Genomic DNA, 16744 nt, shown 5'->3' on the forward strand with positions numbered 1-16744 from the left:
GCTTTTGGGCTCCTGGAAGACAGTAGAGTATAAGCAGAGCTATTTGCGATTCTCCTAGCAACACATCCTCAGCAACATCCTTCCACTACAAGTATCAGCTGTAACACTGAAAGAGTTGCCATGTAAATCTGTGCAAAATAATGCTAATAAACCTTTACTCAGATTTTTATAGCAGCAATAGCTGCATAATACATTAAAAGTGAGCATAATTCTTGTAATAGTACTGTGACATGGTACATTCTAGCGAGTGTTTCATATTGTGTCAACCCTCTGAATGCTGAGAATTGGCAGGCAATATTTCTGACATTGTATTTGTTCCAATATGAAGGAAATCGTTACTAACTCAGGCCACAAGGGTCTATATTATGTAAGTGCAGATCTCTTGCTAGCATTAATATTAGTTGTACAAACATTTTAGGGGAAAAGTAACCCTTATTGTACCGGATTTTATCGCCACCTTTTGATCTTCTGCGTGCACCAATACAGGAAGCACCCAAACCTAGGGCTCATTACAAATTCTTGTTCAGAACACACAGCAGACGTCAAACATGTAGATAACACGTATCATTTGTGTATTCAGGTAAACCGTTCTGTATTGTAAGGAAGTTTTAAATAGTTTATCCTGCAATATGTAACTTCTCTATCTAAAAGTCCACAGGCTTATTAAATCATATATTTTATTTCCAGCCACTCAGCTGTAAAGCTAAAGCTCGCAAGAGCATTTAAAGGCATTTATTGACCACCTGAGCCATTAGCTGGGATATGACTTTTATATATCATTCGTACAGAGCCTACCAATGGGGGGGAGGAAAAAGAAAAAAGAAAATCAAATGCCACATGATCATACTTATTCCAAAGGGCAATTAAGAATCCCTCCTGTGTCATCACTGCGCCTAGCTGATCGATAGACAGAACAGTTCTGTTGGAGCAGACTTTCCAGGACCATCCTGTCCAACTGCCCGACCGTTTTTGGAAATCGTACTGCTGAGCATCACGACTCTACCGAACATTTGTAGTGTACAGCACAATGCATTATTTCCAAATAATGCATCCCAAAGCTGTTTTTACAGGAGAAAGTTCCTGAAAAATGAAACATCAGTTTCAAGTCAGCAGGGTTTCAACTTTGTTTTTGTCTGTGGAACCTGTAAATTCTTCTCAGGAAGACAGAACAACCCCTCCCCATTTGCTAACCACGTTTGCTAGGGAGCATACGTGAGCTTTCTTTTCTGGCAGGCACAGCAATAACGCAAGTGAAGCAAAAGCAAAGCGTCTCCAGAGCACAGGCTGCAAAGCACTGAGTTAGGCAAATGGTAGCAGCGCCCTGTAGTTCATGGAAGTGGTGCAAACTTCTCAAAGCAGGGAGATGATAAGGCTACGGCAGTTCGCCCTCTGCTTGATAAAATACAGAATCCATAAATGCAGCAATAAGAATGAATTCGGTATTGAGCAATAAATAAGGAAGTTCAAGGGAGAAAATTCAAGTTCAACGCCTGAGGGTTTCAGAACAGATTTAAAAAGAAAAAATAGTTTGACATTTACCAGCACTGCTAACTTTATTATTCTACATGAACAAGTCTGATAAAAGGAAGACAGAGTGGTCTACACGTCATTTCGGTGTGTCACTACGCGCAGTATTTTTTCCCCTAACAACGATCTGGACTTTGTAAGCCACAAAAATGGGGCATACCTTAAATGTAGCTAGAGGCCAGATTCCATCCTCACATCTGAGTATTAAAACTATACACATTTGTAACATAGGACAAGTGTCTGCAACAACTAATAACTGGCTAAGATCATTATTAATTTCCAATGAATTTCTTTTTTATCAGTCCAGTTTTATTTACTGGGCTTTACTCATTAATCTTTAGGACATTATCTACATGATTTTTAAGTTTGTATGATAAAATGGTCAGTTAATGTAACAATTGGACTCCTTCTAAAAGACTGAAAACACTCCTCAAAAAGCTGAAAGATTGTCTGAAAGCGAGGGAAAAAGTCTATTTAATTCAAAATTAAGAAAAATATTTAGATTGCATGTAGAATATTCTCAACTTGCTGTCACTGGGCTGCACGATAGTATATTTCAAATTTACCTAGACCAGGCTTCCATCTTCTATTCATTTCTAGGAAGTGAATCCCAGTTTCTTTCAAATGTCTATTACTAATGGTAGAAACAGACTACAGGCTATGCATGCACTTAAAAGGCAACTTATGGACGTAAAATACTTTTTGAAAAACAAATTACATTAAACGTTATGATAATATTTAGATGCATAAGAACAGTATCTGGAGCAGGATTCTTATGAGGACGTACAGCCTTCAGAAGCCTGAAGATACGTTTCAGCAGTGGGCTCTCCTTTACACAGTGCAGTCCAATCGTTTGCAATCCCTCGCGTTATTTTTCCTTTGTGCTCTTACTACATGCACAGAAGTTTACAGCTCCATCTCCAATGCCTTTCCTGGGCCTGAAAGTGCACAGCCTGGGATCTGGGCCTTTTGTCTGCATGCGGAACTTGGGAAGTTGCACGCAGTCCGTGCTGTTTGTTAGCACATTTAGACTTTGAATACATTCCTGTGTCAAACTGACAGAAATCAAATTTAAATTACAAGGTAGGTTACAAGTCTCCTTTTCCATCATTAAAAAAAATCAATAGAGAAATCCGGCAGCTTAATTCCCTGGGTAGTGCAGTGACTTTGAGGAGTTTGGGAAAGGGGACAGTGAAGTCCTGCGAAGATGTACTTGTGGTTTACCTACCGACGCAGACTTAACCAGGACTGTCCCTGGTAAGGGCACGAACCAGGTAAGGCAGGTCTCCTTCCTGGCCATACCCGGTGCCACTTCTGAACCGAGAGAAAGAAATCTGGGCAGTGTCAATGAGAATGAAGAATTGAACGGGAGGCATTTATGAAATTGAATAAAACATGCTCCTGAGAACGTGAAATAATAAAGAAGATGCTTTCCATGGCTTAACTAGAAGATTTTGTACCAACTTAACGCTTCTCTGTGCATCACTTTTTTGTTATTGAACAGTTTATTTCCATATTCAAACGCAAGGGAACACTGCTTAAGTTTAATCAGCCAGGAGTTTATAAACAAATCAAGGCTAAAAACTGAGAAATAAGCTCTGTGATCATTAAATATTTAGCTTAGCAAATCATGTCACGCAATCAGGGTTTGTCTAGAGTAACCACAGACAAAAAGTTTCGATGTGTTCTCTCTGTTGGCATCTGCAACTGAAATTCAGATCCCAAGCCTTTACTAGCCCCGTGACAAGGGAAGCCATAAAGTTTGTAGTGCTCAAGCAAATTGAGTATCTCCATCTCAGCAGTTTTCCTAACGTATCCAAAACCCATGCAGCGTGTATCATATTTTACAGTCGCACATTTTACGTATGCCAACGTATCTTCCCTTGTATTGCAGGAAACACAGCAGTTGAGTAACGAGCAGCAGGATTACAGATAGATAGTTTGGGAAATGGAAACAAGTGATAATGAGGTTTCCTTCTCCAGTTTACCCGTGCAGGTGCAGGCTGTGCCCATGGCATGCTCCTGTTCCCCATGAAATCAGTATGAATTTTGGCCCTAAGCTTAATGGAAAGAGAGTAGACCTCTAGCACCAACTGAGCTCAAATACAGGTGAGATGGTTAAACAGCACTCCCAGAAGAGCACATTGTAGTGTCTATAAACCAAAATTGCAGTCAACGCCGTGTCCGAAACATAAATGAAACGAAATAAAAAAGTATTTAACACAGAAAAGTTTATATAACTCTAAATCAACTCTTGGCTCAACCGTTCTGCTTTCCAGCATGCACATCCAGTTCTCCTTGGACACGCTGAGAACTGAGTAAATCTTCCAAAAAAATCAGCTCTCGTTCTTTTGGTGGCTGTCATTCTTAGTCACAGCTATTGATAAGGTTATTAGTCCAAGCTACCAGAGGGAACAGAAAACTCTAGATTAACTAAATCAATCAGGCCTGTGCAATTGGGAAAGGGAGACGAGCGTTTTTGAAGAATCAATTTTTGGCTATTAGAGACACGCTTAAAATTAACTGCAACACCGAATAGAGTGCTGCATTTATCTATTTCTATTCTGTAGAGTATCACCAGGCTCCTGGTTTCATCTGGGTTAGCGGCTCCGTTAACAACATTAATGGCGATAACACGATTCTGCCAATTAAGTCATTCCAAACAGACCCAGTGATGCGGCATTCCCAAAGATTATGGGATAATGCAGTATCCCAAATAATCTGAAAATTGAGGCTGTTTGGATGTATTCTAATAATGTATCAAGCCAATATCAGCATGCATTGTATGCTAGTGGATCCTACTGTCAAGTGAAGTGCCAGAAAACTGACTCTTCCAGGAACGTTGATGACTCTAAGGTATCCTAAGAGGTGTTTGCAGTAAGTGACTTCCAGATCTAACAACCAACTTCTGTGAGCCTCTTTTATGGGTAAAAATGCATCCTCTCTTCAGAAATAATTCCAGTATTTTAGGTGTATTTCGCATCTTTCTAATGCAACATACCATATCTGGTAAAATTCCCTAATAGTGCAGGAACTCACATGAGCAGATTTGAAAATACAGGATACAATGGATGTTGTGCTACTCTATTCTTTTTTTTTTTTTTTTTGGCAAACTCATTGACTTATCGGATATATGGAAGTTAGGAAAGACTTGCTTCCAATAGCTCTATATTTATGAAAGTGCTTTTTTGTTTTGACACTAGTTTTTACAACGTATTTTATCCACGTGCAGTGTACGTCTGTCACATGGCAGGCTGACGGATGCACAGGTTTGTACCCTACAAAGCGCTTCGTTATCCAAAGTGCTCTAAAATCCCACCTTTATACAGTTGGATGCATTTTCTACCAGCACTGCTTCTGGAAGCTGCGAACAAACGGGATTCTGTACACAGGATGTGTCTCACAGGCGTAACTTCACTCTGCAAGTGATACAATTAGAAGACAGCCCCAAACAGCCAGCGTAGGGTACTAGTGTTCTACACAGAGCACAACTGACCCCTTATTCAGGTTTTTAATTGAAACAAAAACTTTGTAATGTTCCTATTTAGTTCACTTTTTTTTTCTGAAAAAAATTCTCCGCACGTCATGTTTTACAGGCATACAGAGAGCTGAGCTTACACACACAAGCACTAAGTACAAGAGATCGCTGTGACATAACATTCAGCTTCACTTTTATCTTTAGGCTTCCTTTCAGCAGCTCCTTTTACAATCTTTTTCCCCATAATGAGAGGGGCTTGGTCACACTATCATGCTATCATGCACTCTGTTTATATATACATACTCAATTGAAAACTAGTATCTAGCAATCTAAGATTCCATGATTTGATTTTTTTTCTCCTGAATCTTCTCCCTTCTCCTCTTTACAGACTTTCTTCTGCATCATGCAGGTTCACATAGGAACTTCCCCTTCTAAAACAACTGCTTCTCATCACCACTACCTGAACGTGACAAATTAAATAGAAAAAAGCAAACCAGCCAGGACACTTTCAGCAATTTGCAAACAACTAGCTGAAATGGGGAAGTATAATATGATAAAAGTTTAAGTAATGACACATTTGCAAGAGATTTTTGAAAGCTGTTAGATAAAGCAGAAGCCCAGCCTTGCAGTGTACAGGTTGTCTGCCACGCACTTGCATGTGTTCCTATTTCCTAGGGTTATAATTACTTTTTTGAAAACTGTAAACATTCAATTTCCCATTGAATCTAACTTATTATCTTTTATTAAATTAAAACTAAATACAGCCTAGTCGTAAGTATTCATTTGTACCACCGAGTTGATGTTATAAAACATACCCAATTGTGGCACGTAAGTCTTCAAGAGTTTCAGATTTTTTATTAATGGGAGAATTTTTATCAAAAATGTATTCCAAATGCCATACCTGGAAGTCCCTTTACTCATTATACCTTGTACTCCGAGTCCCGCTGAAGGTACAGCCGTGTTGAAGTAGGAGATACACGCAGCATACCCGGATTAAGTGAGAATTCGGTAATTCAGTAAATCTCAGCATTAGGGAGGAATTTGCGCAATAGGAGACTAAAAATGACAGCTTCAAATGAAGTGTAAAAATGAGGTCTTAGCCATCCAGTTACTCCAGATCCCACATGATCTGTACGGAGATAGAGCTGCTTTTTTTTTTTCCTTGCTCTGTGCTAAGCAGTTGGCATCTCTTCATCCTTGAGGAGGTGCTCATATTTCAATAGCAGATTAAGTCATTGCTCTGACTCATCACAGTTTTCGTTGTTTTTTTTTCTTTTTTTTTTCAGTACTTTAGGATACTTTGGGATAAGAAGCTCTGTTATAAAGGTATATTGTGCTTCTAGTAAAGGATGGGTTGTTTTGCATCTGAAGCAAAACGAATTTACACACTGCTGACTTCTTCCAGAAACTTTCAAAGACCCTAAACTTTATGCATGCAGCAATACCAATGGGTTGCTAAAAATTCATCTGTATCCAGATTTTACGTTTAGCTATGAGGTAGATTACAAAAAAATTCCAGATACTGACATCTGCAGTGAGAAATTAGATAAATCTTGTGCAAGGACGCAGACTATATTACACGGGAGTCATGTTTTCTAAGCAAGCACGCTGTAAAAAAATAATGCCGGTTTGATATTTCTTGCCACCAACATTTGCATTAAAGGAGGGTTAAGGGTACAGTGCTACAGACTTCTCCCTATCTGTACAAACAGACTTTTTAAAGTTATTTTTTCCTGTACATTTTATTAACTGTGATGTAAATTCCTGAACGCCTGGGTTCCCGTGCCGCACAGCCTGTGTGGGGAGCCAGCCCCACAACGGCCGCGGTGCCTACCCCTGAAACAGGGTCAGGAAAAAACCCCTGGGTGCCACAAAAATGGGGTTTCACCCCCCTAGCAGCTGGTTTTGTCACCCTGCAGAGGTCACAGCCTGCTCCCACCCCCCCGAGGGCAGGTTTTAACCAATCTCATAAAGCACGGCAAGATAAAGGCGCTATTTTCTAGCGAAAGACCAGCATCTAATACCTAATACCAAGGATTATGAGTTAATTAAGAGAATCCAGCCAAAAGGTTGCGAGCGCCAGCCCGTTCAGTCAGCGCACACAGGAAATTAGCTCAAATACTAAAAGTTTGGGGAAAAACTAGTGGGAAAAACTGGTAGTTCTGTTGTAACACGGGCTTTTTGAACTGTTTTTGAATGCAGGCATCATGGTGAGTAAGGAGCCCAGCAAATGCTTACTTACCGCCTCGGAAAGCGAAGTTGAGCCAGCAGCTTCGCTTGCTCTGGAGATGAAATATGCACTGGATCCCAACCGGCAGATCAAGAAGCGCAACAAAGCCCTGCAGGTGAGATTCAAGGATATCTGCGAGGCCCAGAACGAGCAGCGGGACAAGCAGCTCTCCGGCAGCCAGGACAGCGACAAGCGAGAAGCGAAGGCCGTCTCCTACAAAACGGCGTACCGCAAGTACATGACGGTGCCCGCCCGCAGGTCCATCCCCAACGTCACCAAGAGCACGGGGGTGCAGACCTCCCCGGACCTCAAGAAGTGTTACCAGACCTTTCCTCTGGACCGCAAAAAAGGGAATATCGTCAAGAGCGCCTCGACCGGTGACACCTTCAAGGGCGAGAACAACGGGTTTCTCATAGACCTCAAGGACAAGGAGGGCAGGAGCTCGGGGGAGGAGGGCCAGTGGGGCAGGAAGGCCGGCAGCCTGCAGACGGCCGAGTTCATCTCCCACGTGGGCGAGCGGGCGTGCGCGGGGGCCTGGCAGGGCGCCGAGCTGCCCGGCTGCCCCCTCCACAACGCGGCCAAGCCGGAGCCGGGGAGCGAGGAGCCCGGCCAGCCCCTCCACGGGAGGGTGTTTAAAACGGAGGTGGCCACTGTTTACCTACCGGCGGGCGGCGCGGACGCCTCGCAGCCCGAGCTGCCTCACCTCGCGTCCGAGCCCGACTGGTCGCTGTGCCCGGCGGGCGAGGAGGACAGAAAGAGGACCGTGCACCTGAATGGCGTCCAGCCGCAGGCCGGGGACGCGCCCGCCTGCCCGCTGCAGGCCCAGTGCCGAGCCAGCGAGTGTCACGAGCGGAGCCTCCAGGTCGACGTGTCGCCCATGGAGGGCGCGCGGCCCTGCCAGGCCGCCGTCGCCCTGAGCGAGGAATGCCAGCAAATCGTGCCTCACACCGAAGTTGTGGACTTGAAAGCGCAGCTTCAGATGATGGAAAATTTGATCAGCTCCAGTCAGGAAACCATAAAGGTGTTGTTGGGTGTTATACAGGAGCTAGAGAAAGGAGAAGCTCACAGAGAAGGGTGAGTACGAGCTTTTTAAACAAGTACAAGCTGTTTTATATGCCTTTCTTAAGTAAGCCCTGCCCCAGAATTTGCTCGTGTGAATTTGCAGCAGCAGGCCTGCCCTCCTGCAGAGCACCGAGATACACTCTGTGTTATTTCTTATGTGTACGTGCTTTTGCTGCTTTAGGAGTCCCGGAGAAACCACCAAGGGTATTAGCAGATTCGCTACCTGCACGTCCCGCCAGAACGTAATTAGGTAGCTGTTTACTGAGAGACCTGCAGTAGCTTTTCTACTCAAAATATGCAGAGCCGTAATGAATTTGTGCCCAGACTGGCACCAAGCTGCTGCAGCTTCCTAATGTGCACAGAAGCCCCTCCTGAAACAGGATTACTGGGAGTGCTCGTACATCAGCAGCTCGAATTTACCACAGTACCTCACGTAGCGTGAAGGACAGGAGGAAAGGTCTTGTGTGAAAGACTTAGGTTGTAAGATAAAGGGATATAACTCTTGATTTAATTCCATTAATAGCATATGGGTTTTGTTTGCTTTGCTTTCAGCCTTCTGAATTTTTAAGAAAATGAAATGAAAACTTTGAGTGTCAAGTCTTCTTTGTAGCATCTGTACTGTTCTATACGTGACAAACTCTCGGGCGCAAAGGAAGAAGTTTTAAGTTGTATAACTTAGGGCTAAACAGATCAACCTTTAGTGCATTACACGTAATGGTTACTGTAACACTGCGCAGCATTTAGTCGCATTTAGTCCTTATCAAGAGACTCCAGCCTGTCTCTTGCTTTACCTCAAACATTCTTCAGACTTATTTGCTAATATTTATTCTATTATTACCCTTAAAAATGTATACGCACTGTTTGTTAATTAAGTCGTAATTTATCAGAAGAAATCTAGATTTTAAAAGCAGAAACCTGTGGCTGTTGCTACTTAAGGCAGTCTGTGCTTTAATTTCAGTCAAAAAGATACATCTGAGGTTTGTAATCTAATTCTTCTCTAGGAGTGTGGAAAATATCTTGTTAATCCTACAATCTCAAAATGCTTTTCAGTAGAAATACTATAACCAGCTGTAGAACAAACTAAAAATGCTAAGGTTGTGTTGACAAAATTGTCCAACAACTAAGATGATGATGATGATTATTATTATTTTAAATAATCTGTCAATACCTGGCTCTTTAGACCAGGAAGCTTCTTGACCTAGCTGAAAGCAACACACTTTTTTTTTTTATAATTACTCAGAAAAAGTATTCCTCTGACTGTATTAACTTACAGAAGCTGTAAGAGAATGGGAGAAGTGGCATGCTACTTGTCAAATCACAAAATACAGAAAATTATTTTGTTGTCCTAACTCATCAGCTGATCATCTAGAACCCGGTGTATATGAAACACTCACACCTACCCAACAAAGTCATCTGCTATATACAACAGCCTTTCCTCCATATACTTTTATGCCCATTTTTTCTCTTTTCCCAAAGGCACTGGAGCAAAAGGTCCACAAATGCTTATTTTTATTACCCTCGCTTTTGTAAGGGCAATTTTTAAATAAAACCCATTTAATGTATCTGATATTAGGAGGGTACCCATGCCCTCAGCACAAGAGGTCTTGCCAAACCTGTCAATGGTTACTCATGCTTTCAAACAACCCTTCTGAAGCTGTCAGCCAGACAAACCCACAGCCTGTATTAGCCCTAAAACACTGGAACCATCTATAAACCCCAGTTCTTTACAATATCTGCATATTTAAGGTAGTACAGAGTTGTGTGTAAGAGTCTGCAAGACTATATTATATTTGTAGCACTCCTTTACTTTTTCCCCCCAGGTTACCTGGCAATGGTGAGATGGTCCTTCCTCACCACCTAAAGACACATCACATGTTTTGAACTCATTTCAAACACGTTCTGGTGTGTGGAAGAGGCAATTAAGATGTTTTACCGAGTCTTTGATGTTAACTGCAAAATCGTAACCAGTGGCAGTTACACCAGCAGTGGAGGTTAATTATAAAAACTGGAGGCAAAGTATCTATAAATCAAAGTAAGGCTTCGGATGGGGAGTTGTTTTAAACGCAAGGACATGCAAAGGTATTGCCTTAAAACTTAGCAAGAGCAGAAGAGAGCTCCTTAGACCTGCCTGCAGCTCCTCCTTCCTATGCTCTAGGCACGCCCCAGATGTGCCTCCTCTCAGCTAGACGTGGAGGATGTAGAAACGGTGAAGGAGGAAAGGAGAGATGCATACTTGTATCTTTCCTCCTGGTTTATGAATTTCTGTGTTCCAGATCCACTGAATTTTCTAGCACCTGGGTGATCTTAAAGGCGATTGCACAAAGGAGCCCAGCACTATTTCTGGGACATTTTTGTTCTCCACCGAGCACATTCCAGAGCTGAGAGGACCCTCTGTTCTCAGACAAAGCATCAGCGCATCATTAACTCAGAGCATATCTTTACCCTTACTTCCCTCAAATTAGGGAACTGCTTCAATAGTAGGTTGCCCTGTACTTTTACTCTAGCAAATCTTTCCAATTATTGCCTTCATTTCTACAACGTTTTGCCACCATGACCAACCACCGTGTGAACTAACCATCACTCATCTTCTCAATTTTAGCATGTAGACATTTCTTCCTTTAATAGCCCCTGACTCCTTTTAGGTCAGTTTACAACAAGAAATTGAGAGAATCACTACTGCTTCATCTCTGCTTTCTGTAGCACGTGCAAGTCTTCCGCGAACTAAACCAAAAAACAGTGTTCTGTTTTTATGGCACTCTACTGTTTTTCTTTCGTGTATTAAATACCTTACAATAACACGCATCAAGAAACAAATACAAATAACACACTGCTGGAAAAAAAAAAAGCTAACACTCTCAGTCAGATTTCTCTCCCTTCAAGACAATCGGTGTTCTCTAAGTGCTGTTGTAGTGCCATGGGACCAGTGCTCAGTGGATTCATTTTCACTAATATGCTGTAGGTCTTGAACTGCTATTACTGCAATTCATCACTAAACGAGTCTATGCCAGCAAAATCGTATCAGCATCTCTGAAGATACTGGTATCATCCTTTGGGTGAATATCATCCATGTCTACTTTTCAAAATGTCACTGCTACATTATCTGCAATTAGCAGCAACACACAGCACGGCACTCGGCTCTGCTGAAAAGCAACTGGAAAAGCAGGAGGAGGAAAAGACCATCTTGCCTTAACACCTGGCAAGGTGCAGGGGGCTCTTGCTGCCCGAACCTGATGCTTCAAGCACGCAGCGTGAACTCTTCTCTCTGACCTGGGGTCAGGCCCAGGTGACCGGTCACAGAATGCAAACTTTGGGCCATCGGGGAAAACCGCGGGGTGCAGCACAACTGTAATGCATTAAACCTAAACAGCACGTCACAGATTTGGGGGCAGGTTAGAAATCATTATTGCGAGCTTGTGACATCCACGCATGCTCCCACTGAAGATTATTGAAATTGTACGTTTCTCACGTGCATCATTACTTAATAAAACTTGGCAAAATGGTGATTGTATCGTACTATGTGGAAGCCTCTACAAAAAAAAGGAAAAAATTACATCACAGCCAAAGGCATTAACCAACCTTTGCGTTAAGTCAGGCATGGCCAAAAGCAGCAGAGCTACAGCTTCAATTCAGACTTCCAAGAGGGGGCAAAAATGCTGAATATTACATGAGGCGTGGTGCAGCGTTATAACACAAGTTATTTACAAGAAAACAAAGCAAACGTAATTCAGAGCAAACTATTAGCCATCTCTTAACAGCTGCAGACGTTTGTCCATATTGAAGCACAGTGCTCTCAGCTAAGCGAGGCAAAATTCTGCTCTGTTTACCTGTAAGGAGCCTCCCTAAGGCCACTGAGAGTGAAAGCAAAATGTAAGTTCACTGATTTCCAAACCCGGCCACCTACGGCACAGCCTATGAAATATGTAACAGTGAAGTATTCGGAAGATGAACAGATAATCGAAAATATTTTGCAGCTGGAGAACACCCGTGACCTGCCCTTTAAATCTTCAGCGTGAGAAGTAACAGCAATCAAGTCCCTTCTCATTATACAATAAATCAGTAATTTTAATAAACAAAGTACTCAATTTGCCGTACAAAAATGAGTCACAGTATTTTGACTCTGCCAGGCCAAATGCTACGTATTAGGCAACAGTTAAATGAGCCTGTTTCAGAGATCATTTATATTCATTTCTTAGCAGACAGTGGTTGAGGAATTTAAAGAGCTCTCAGCAAACACTGCTGCAACAAGCAGTCCCAGGCAGCAGCAGCAGCTCTGACGGCGCCTTTGAAGGGGCTCTGAAAGCAATATGATCTCCTGGATGGAATCTGAATGTCATTTCAAGTCTCCTCGCAGTGAACACAGGATATTTGGGTCTCTATTATCATTTTTCAGCAGCAAAACAAAGCCAAACCGTGTTTGCTTGGATGTTTAAACCGAAGAGGAGAGAAGGGCTCCAGGCAGTGCGGGCAGCACCCGCACCCAGCCCCTTCTGCTTTAACAATCCTGCCAGCAACCGCCCCAGGATCACACGGCTGAACATAAACTTGTCCTGACTCAGGAATGATGGCGAACGAAAGTCAGATAGCCGAAGCAATTATTGCCCAGCGTGTTTGCTTTCCTCCTTTTTCAGAAGCTGCTCTGAGCGCAGTCCAGCTATTCAGCTCAGACGAAGGGGAAAGAGCAAATAAAGGCAGTGACAACCTCTGCTGTCTACCTCAATCCACCTACGCACGAGCCAACACTCTTAAAAACTGGCAAGTTCCTTATGTCACAGAAGGAGAAGGGTAAGCTCAGAAAGCTTACAAATATACCCCTGAAAAACACAGCCTTTGGAAATAACGGAGTAGCTGCAGAAATGATATGACATGGCTTTGTTCGGGATTGTTTTTTATTTTTTTGTAACCTCTCCGGTTTTGTTTTGCTTTTTCAATTACAGACATAGCACAGGAAACGTTTAAGAAAATTGTTTCTAAGAGAAAACCTGGAAATGGAGGAAAGCAATCTGTAGATAAGCTTAAAAGAAGACAACTGCACTGTAAAGTAAGACATGGAAACCCAAAGAACACAACCAGTTTTATCCGCGATGCCCAAATGACACCATGTTTTGCATCATATTAGTGCAGCCAAGTTTCAGGACACAACAACAGCAGACCTTTGAAACGCAGGGACTGCAGCGGCTCGACTTTCCCCTGGGGGATCTTCACAGACGTGTTTGGTCCGTCCTGGGGAGCTGGCAAATTCATTCTGGCCATTAGTCTGCTTAAGACCACCTCCTCGATCTCTTTATAATCCCTTTCCTGTAACTGCCACTGTCCTATTTCAGAGCACACACCGGTTACAAACCTTTCCTGAACTAGACGTACCAAGACGTCTCGGAGGCTGTAACAATTCACCTTCCTATGGCATGCAGGAAATCAGGAAATCTCTTCACGTGCATCCTCCATAGTCAGGGAAAATAAGTAATTTCTGCACAGATCAGTGCTTCGTGGGCCTTGTGATTCCAACCAATTGTTTTGACTATCCTGATCTCTCTGTGTATCATTCGGTCCCGCTGTTCCCACCGAGATCAGCTTCACCTGAAGTGTTCCACTACTGTAGTGCAAATCCATACTGAAGCAGCACTTTTATTTTCTAGTTCCAACAACAACCCCCCCCCCTTCCTCTCCTTGCAGCCATCCTATAATTATTCCCTCTCTTTGTTGTAAGCACACAGATATTTCTAATTATGAAGAGCCAAACTGCCAGATTTTTGTCACTGCCTCAAAGGTCTATCACTCCATAATCTTTGAGCCATACTCAAAGTGTATTCCGTGAAAATTTCTCTTTTTCCGGGGTTAGTTCATTAAAGCAGTTTTAAGACCAGCTCCCTGCCTGTGGACACGTCCCGGGTTCTCTGCCCCTTGCTCTGTGCTCATCTCCCCGTTGCAGCTGCTCCCTCGGCCATCTCAGATGCTCACTTACCCTTCCCTGAGAGCAGGAGAAGCTCCGGGACCCCACAGCAGTCCGTTTCCCTGCCCTCGCAGCAGGTAACCTGGTTTTCCAAGCTATACAGCAGCGCTCCAGCCTCTCTCCCAGCACAAACCAAGGCGGAGCGGTGTGCCTCACATCGACACCCCTCAGCTCCTTGTATTTTTTAGAGAAGAATTCATTGCATGACACAGCTGTGCACTTCCCAATGGAGACTATTTCAGTACCTGCTGCAGCCACACGCCCATCCTTGAGCCCTCTAATTTAAAATTCTCTGTAACCTCAACTGAAAGATGAACATGCCAGGCTGCTCGTTACAAGATCCTGTATCATTCGAGGTTTAGCCTCCTGTTATACTCTTCCTGAAGCAGATCACTTAAAAACAATGTGGAGTTCGGTAGGAGTGGGCACACAACTTGTATTTCACAGCACAGCGGCTCGGAGATCTTCCAGCCTTGATGGCATTCATACTTCGAATACTTTTTTTTTCCTTCAAGAGCTGAACAAATTTTTTCCACTGCTTGTAATCAAAGCTTCAGATCATACTGTCAAGGTGGACAAAAAGCAAGGGCAAACCTTTAGGTTTAAACCTTTAGGTAAAAAACCTTTTTAAACAAAGTCGTTGGAGCTCAGTGCTTACTCCGTGTTCTCCAGAAACGACGGGAGGACCGCTCCCCGTCTCGGGGCACGGAACTCATTTGGCTAAATACCGGCTGCTAGCCACAGGTACCGCACGGCACGACTGGATGAAACACTCTTTGGCGTATTCAGAAAAAGCGTGCGATTTCTGTCTGGTTGCTATTCACCAGATTTTAGAAACCAGAGCAGGTAGCACTCGGGACCCCACCTCCCTGTTTCGGGGGGTTCAGCACCTCTCCAGGAAGGGAGATCTCGCCTCCACTGTTACATCGGGGCGGCTGCACTAACACGAAGGCCAAGAAAAGCAAACTTCCACAGTTCAAAAACAGTAATACCGGTGAAGTCTTACAATGAATGACTAAAAAAAAAGTGTAAGCAGACTCGTGTTCTGGCTAAATATATCCGTATGAATTGCTGCAGATCGTAAGGGAAGCTTTTCCAACTGTCACCGAGCTGTCCAAATTACATACCTGCAAGGAGAGTTCTGCTAAATCAGTCTTTTAAAGAGGATGTTATTTAGGTACCGAATTACCGGTTTTCACTTTACACAATTAGAGTAATCCTTTAATAACAGCATTTTGAATGTCGTAGTATTAGATTCCAAAGAGACAGAGCGGTGAGCCACATCTCTATCCAGTCATGGAAAAATGAGCAAAATGAGCTTTACGGCGTCAAGTTTCTCACCGCTGTTGGTTCTGCAAGAGATTAATCCCCAGATTTCTAATTGACACCTACTTCTGAGCCTTATGTGCGTACACAGAGGCACACTTGGCTTTCATCTCACTGGGGAAAAATGGATTTTGACTACGGACAATTTCAGTAAAAAGGTTTGCCTGAAGAGGGGCGTCGTGTTTTTAACCTGGTGGGGCTCCTGGCTGCCCCAGTTCCAGAGCTAAGAAAGAAATGTGCAGGTCAGTCCGAAGAGAGGACACGTTCACAGAGCTGAGGGACAACGAGGAGTGGAGCAGGACTCAGATATCCACGGGTTGTTTCAGAAAGGGGAGGGAAATGCCTCGTATGCCAGGGAGCTCCCAGGCACACGTCTGTTTGTCCCCCCCCCAGCATCACCGCTGGCTTTCTTCCTCAATTACAACACCCAGGTCTTGTTCTCAGCTCAGACCCTAAAAAAAAAAAACCTATTACACTGCTTCACATCTTCTTGTTGTGGCTTCATTTTGGACGTTGCAAATACGGAGGAATTTTGAAGATGGATGAGTAAATAGGTAATTGATTTAAGATATACGGCACAGCCCAACGTGGGCACGCATTTGCTGCCTGCAGGCAGTACTAGGTTATTCTTCCCACTCACCGAGCCATTTTTCCATGTAATATGAAAACACTTAGAAAAAGAGCACTTTAACAGATTACAATTCATAGATTTTCTGCAGCAGCTTATTGTGAGCGTTCATTTCTGCCTCTCAGCAGTGGGACAGGGATCAGCTGGGTCCCAGGGCAGCTGTGAAGGCAAAGTGCCCTTCTGCAGGCTGCTGGAAGCCTCTCCCAACACCCCAAGCCGTGCCTGCCCCTCTTTATTAATAGCATTTGGGCAGCAGGATGATAGGGGGTGTTTTTCACCACGTCACTTGTTGCACAAATAAACTAGGAGAGAACAGACCATTAGATCGGGTATTCTGCTATCTTTTTCCTCTTGGTTATCGGTAAGAAGATGAGAGAGAATCTCAGCATGGTCACGTAACTCAGCCAAACCGCACTGCAGAGATGAGCAGAGGTATCTCGACATTAGCAAGGCAATCTGCGCTCCAGAGTACTTCAACCTGGCATGACTTTGGACATCGCTTCGGTAAACGAGGAGATTTGTTCCCTTCGCTGCCATCTACAAGAG

General features: G+C 43.4%; 2 protein-coding genes across 5 annotated transcripts in view; one reads left to right on the forward strand and one right to left on the reverse strand.

Moving 5' to 3' along the window:
• DOCK1 (dedicator of cytokinesis 1) overlaps positions 1–16744 on the reverse strand; it is a 281505-nt gene that overhangs the window by 154638 nt on the left and 110123 nt on the right. The window lies entirely within an intron of this gene.
• Positions 1–16744, forward strand: part of INSYN2A (inhibitory synaptic factor 2A) — a 44594-nt gene that overhangs the window by 7333 nt on the left and 20517 nt on the right. The window contains exon 2 of the mRNA XM_067000885.1: positions 7208–8309. Within this exon, the coding sequence (XP_066856986.1) occupies positions 7213–8309 (1097 nt within the window). The 5' untranslated portion in view covers positions 7208–7212. The remainder of the gene's footprint in view (positions 1–7207; positions 8310–16744) is intronic.

This window comes from Anser cygnoides, chromosome 7, assembly GCF_040182565.1.
Source record: "Anser cygnoides isolate HZ-2024a breed goose chromosome 7, Taihu_goose_T2T_genome, whole genome shotgun sequence".
Classification (NCBI taxonomy): domain Eukaryota; kingdom Metazoa; phylum Chordata; class Aves; order Anseriformes; family Anatidae; genus Anser; species Anser cygnoides.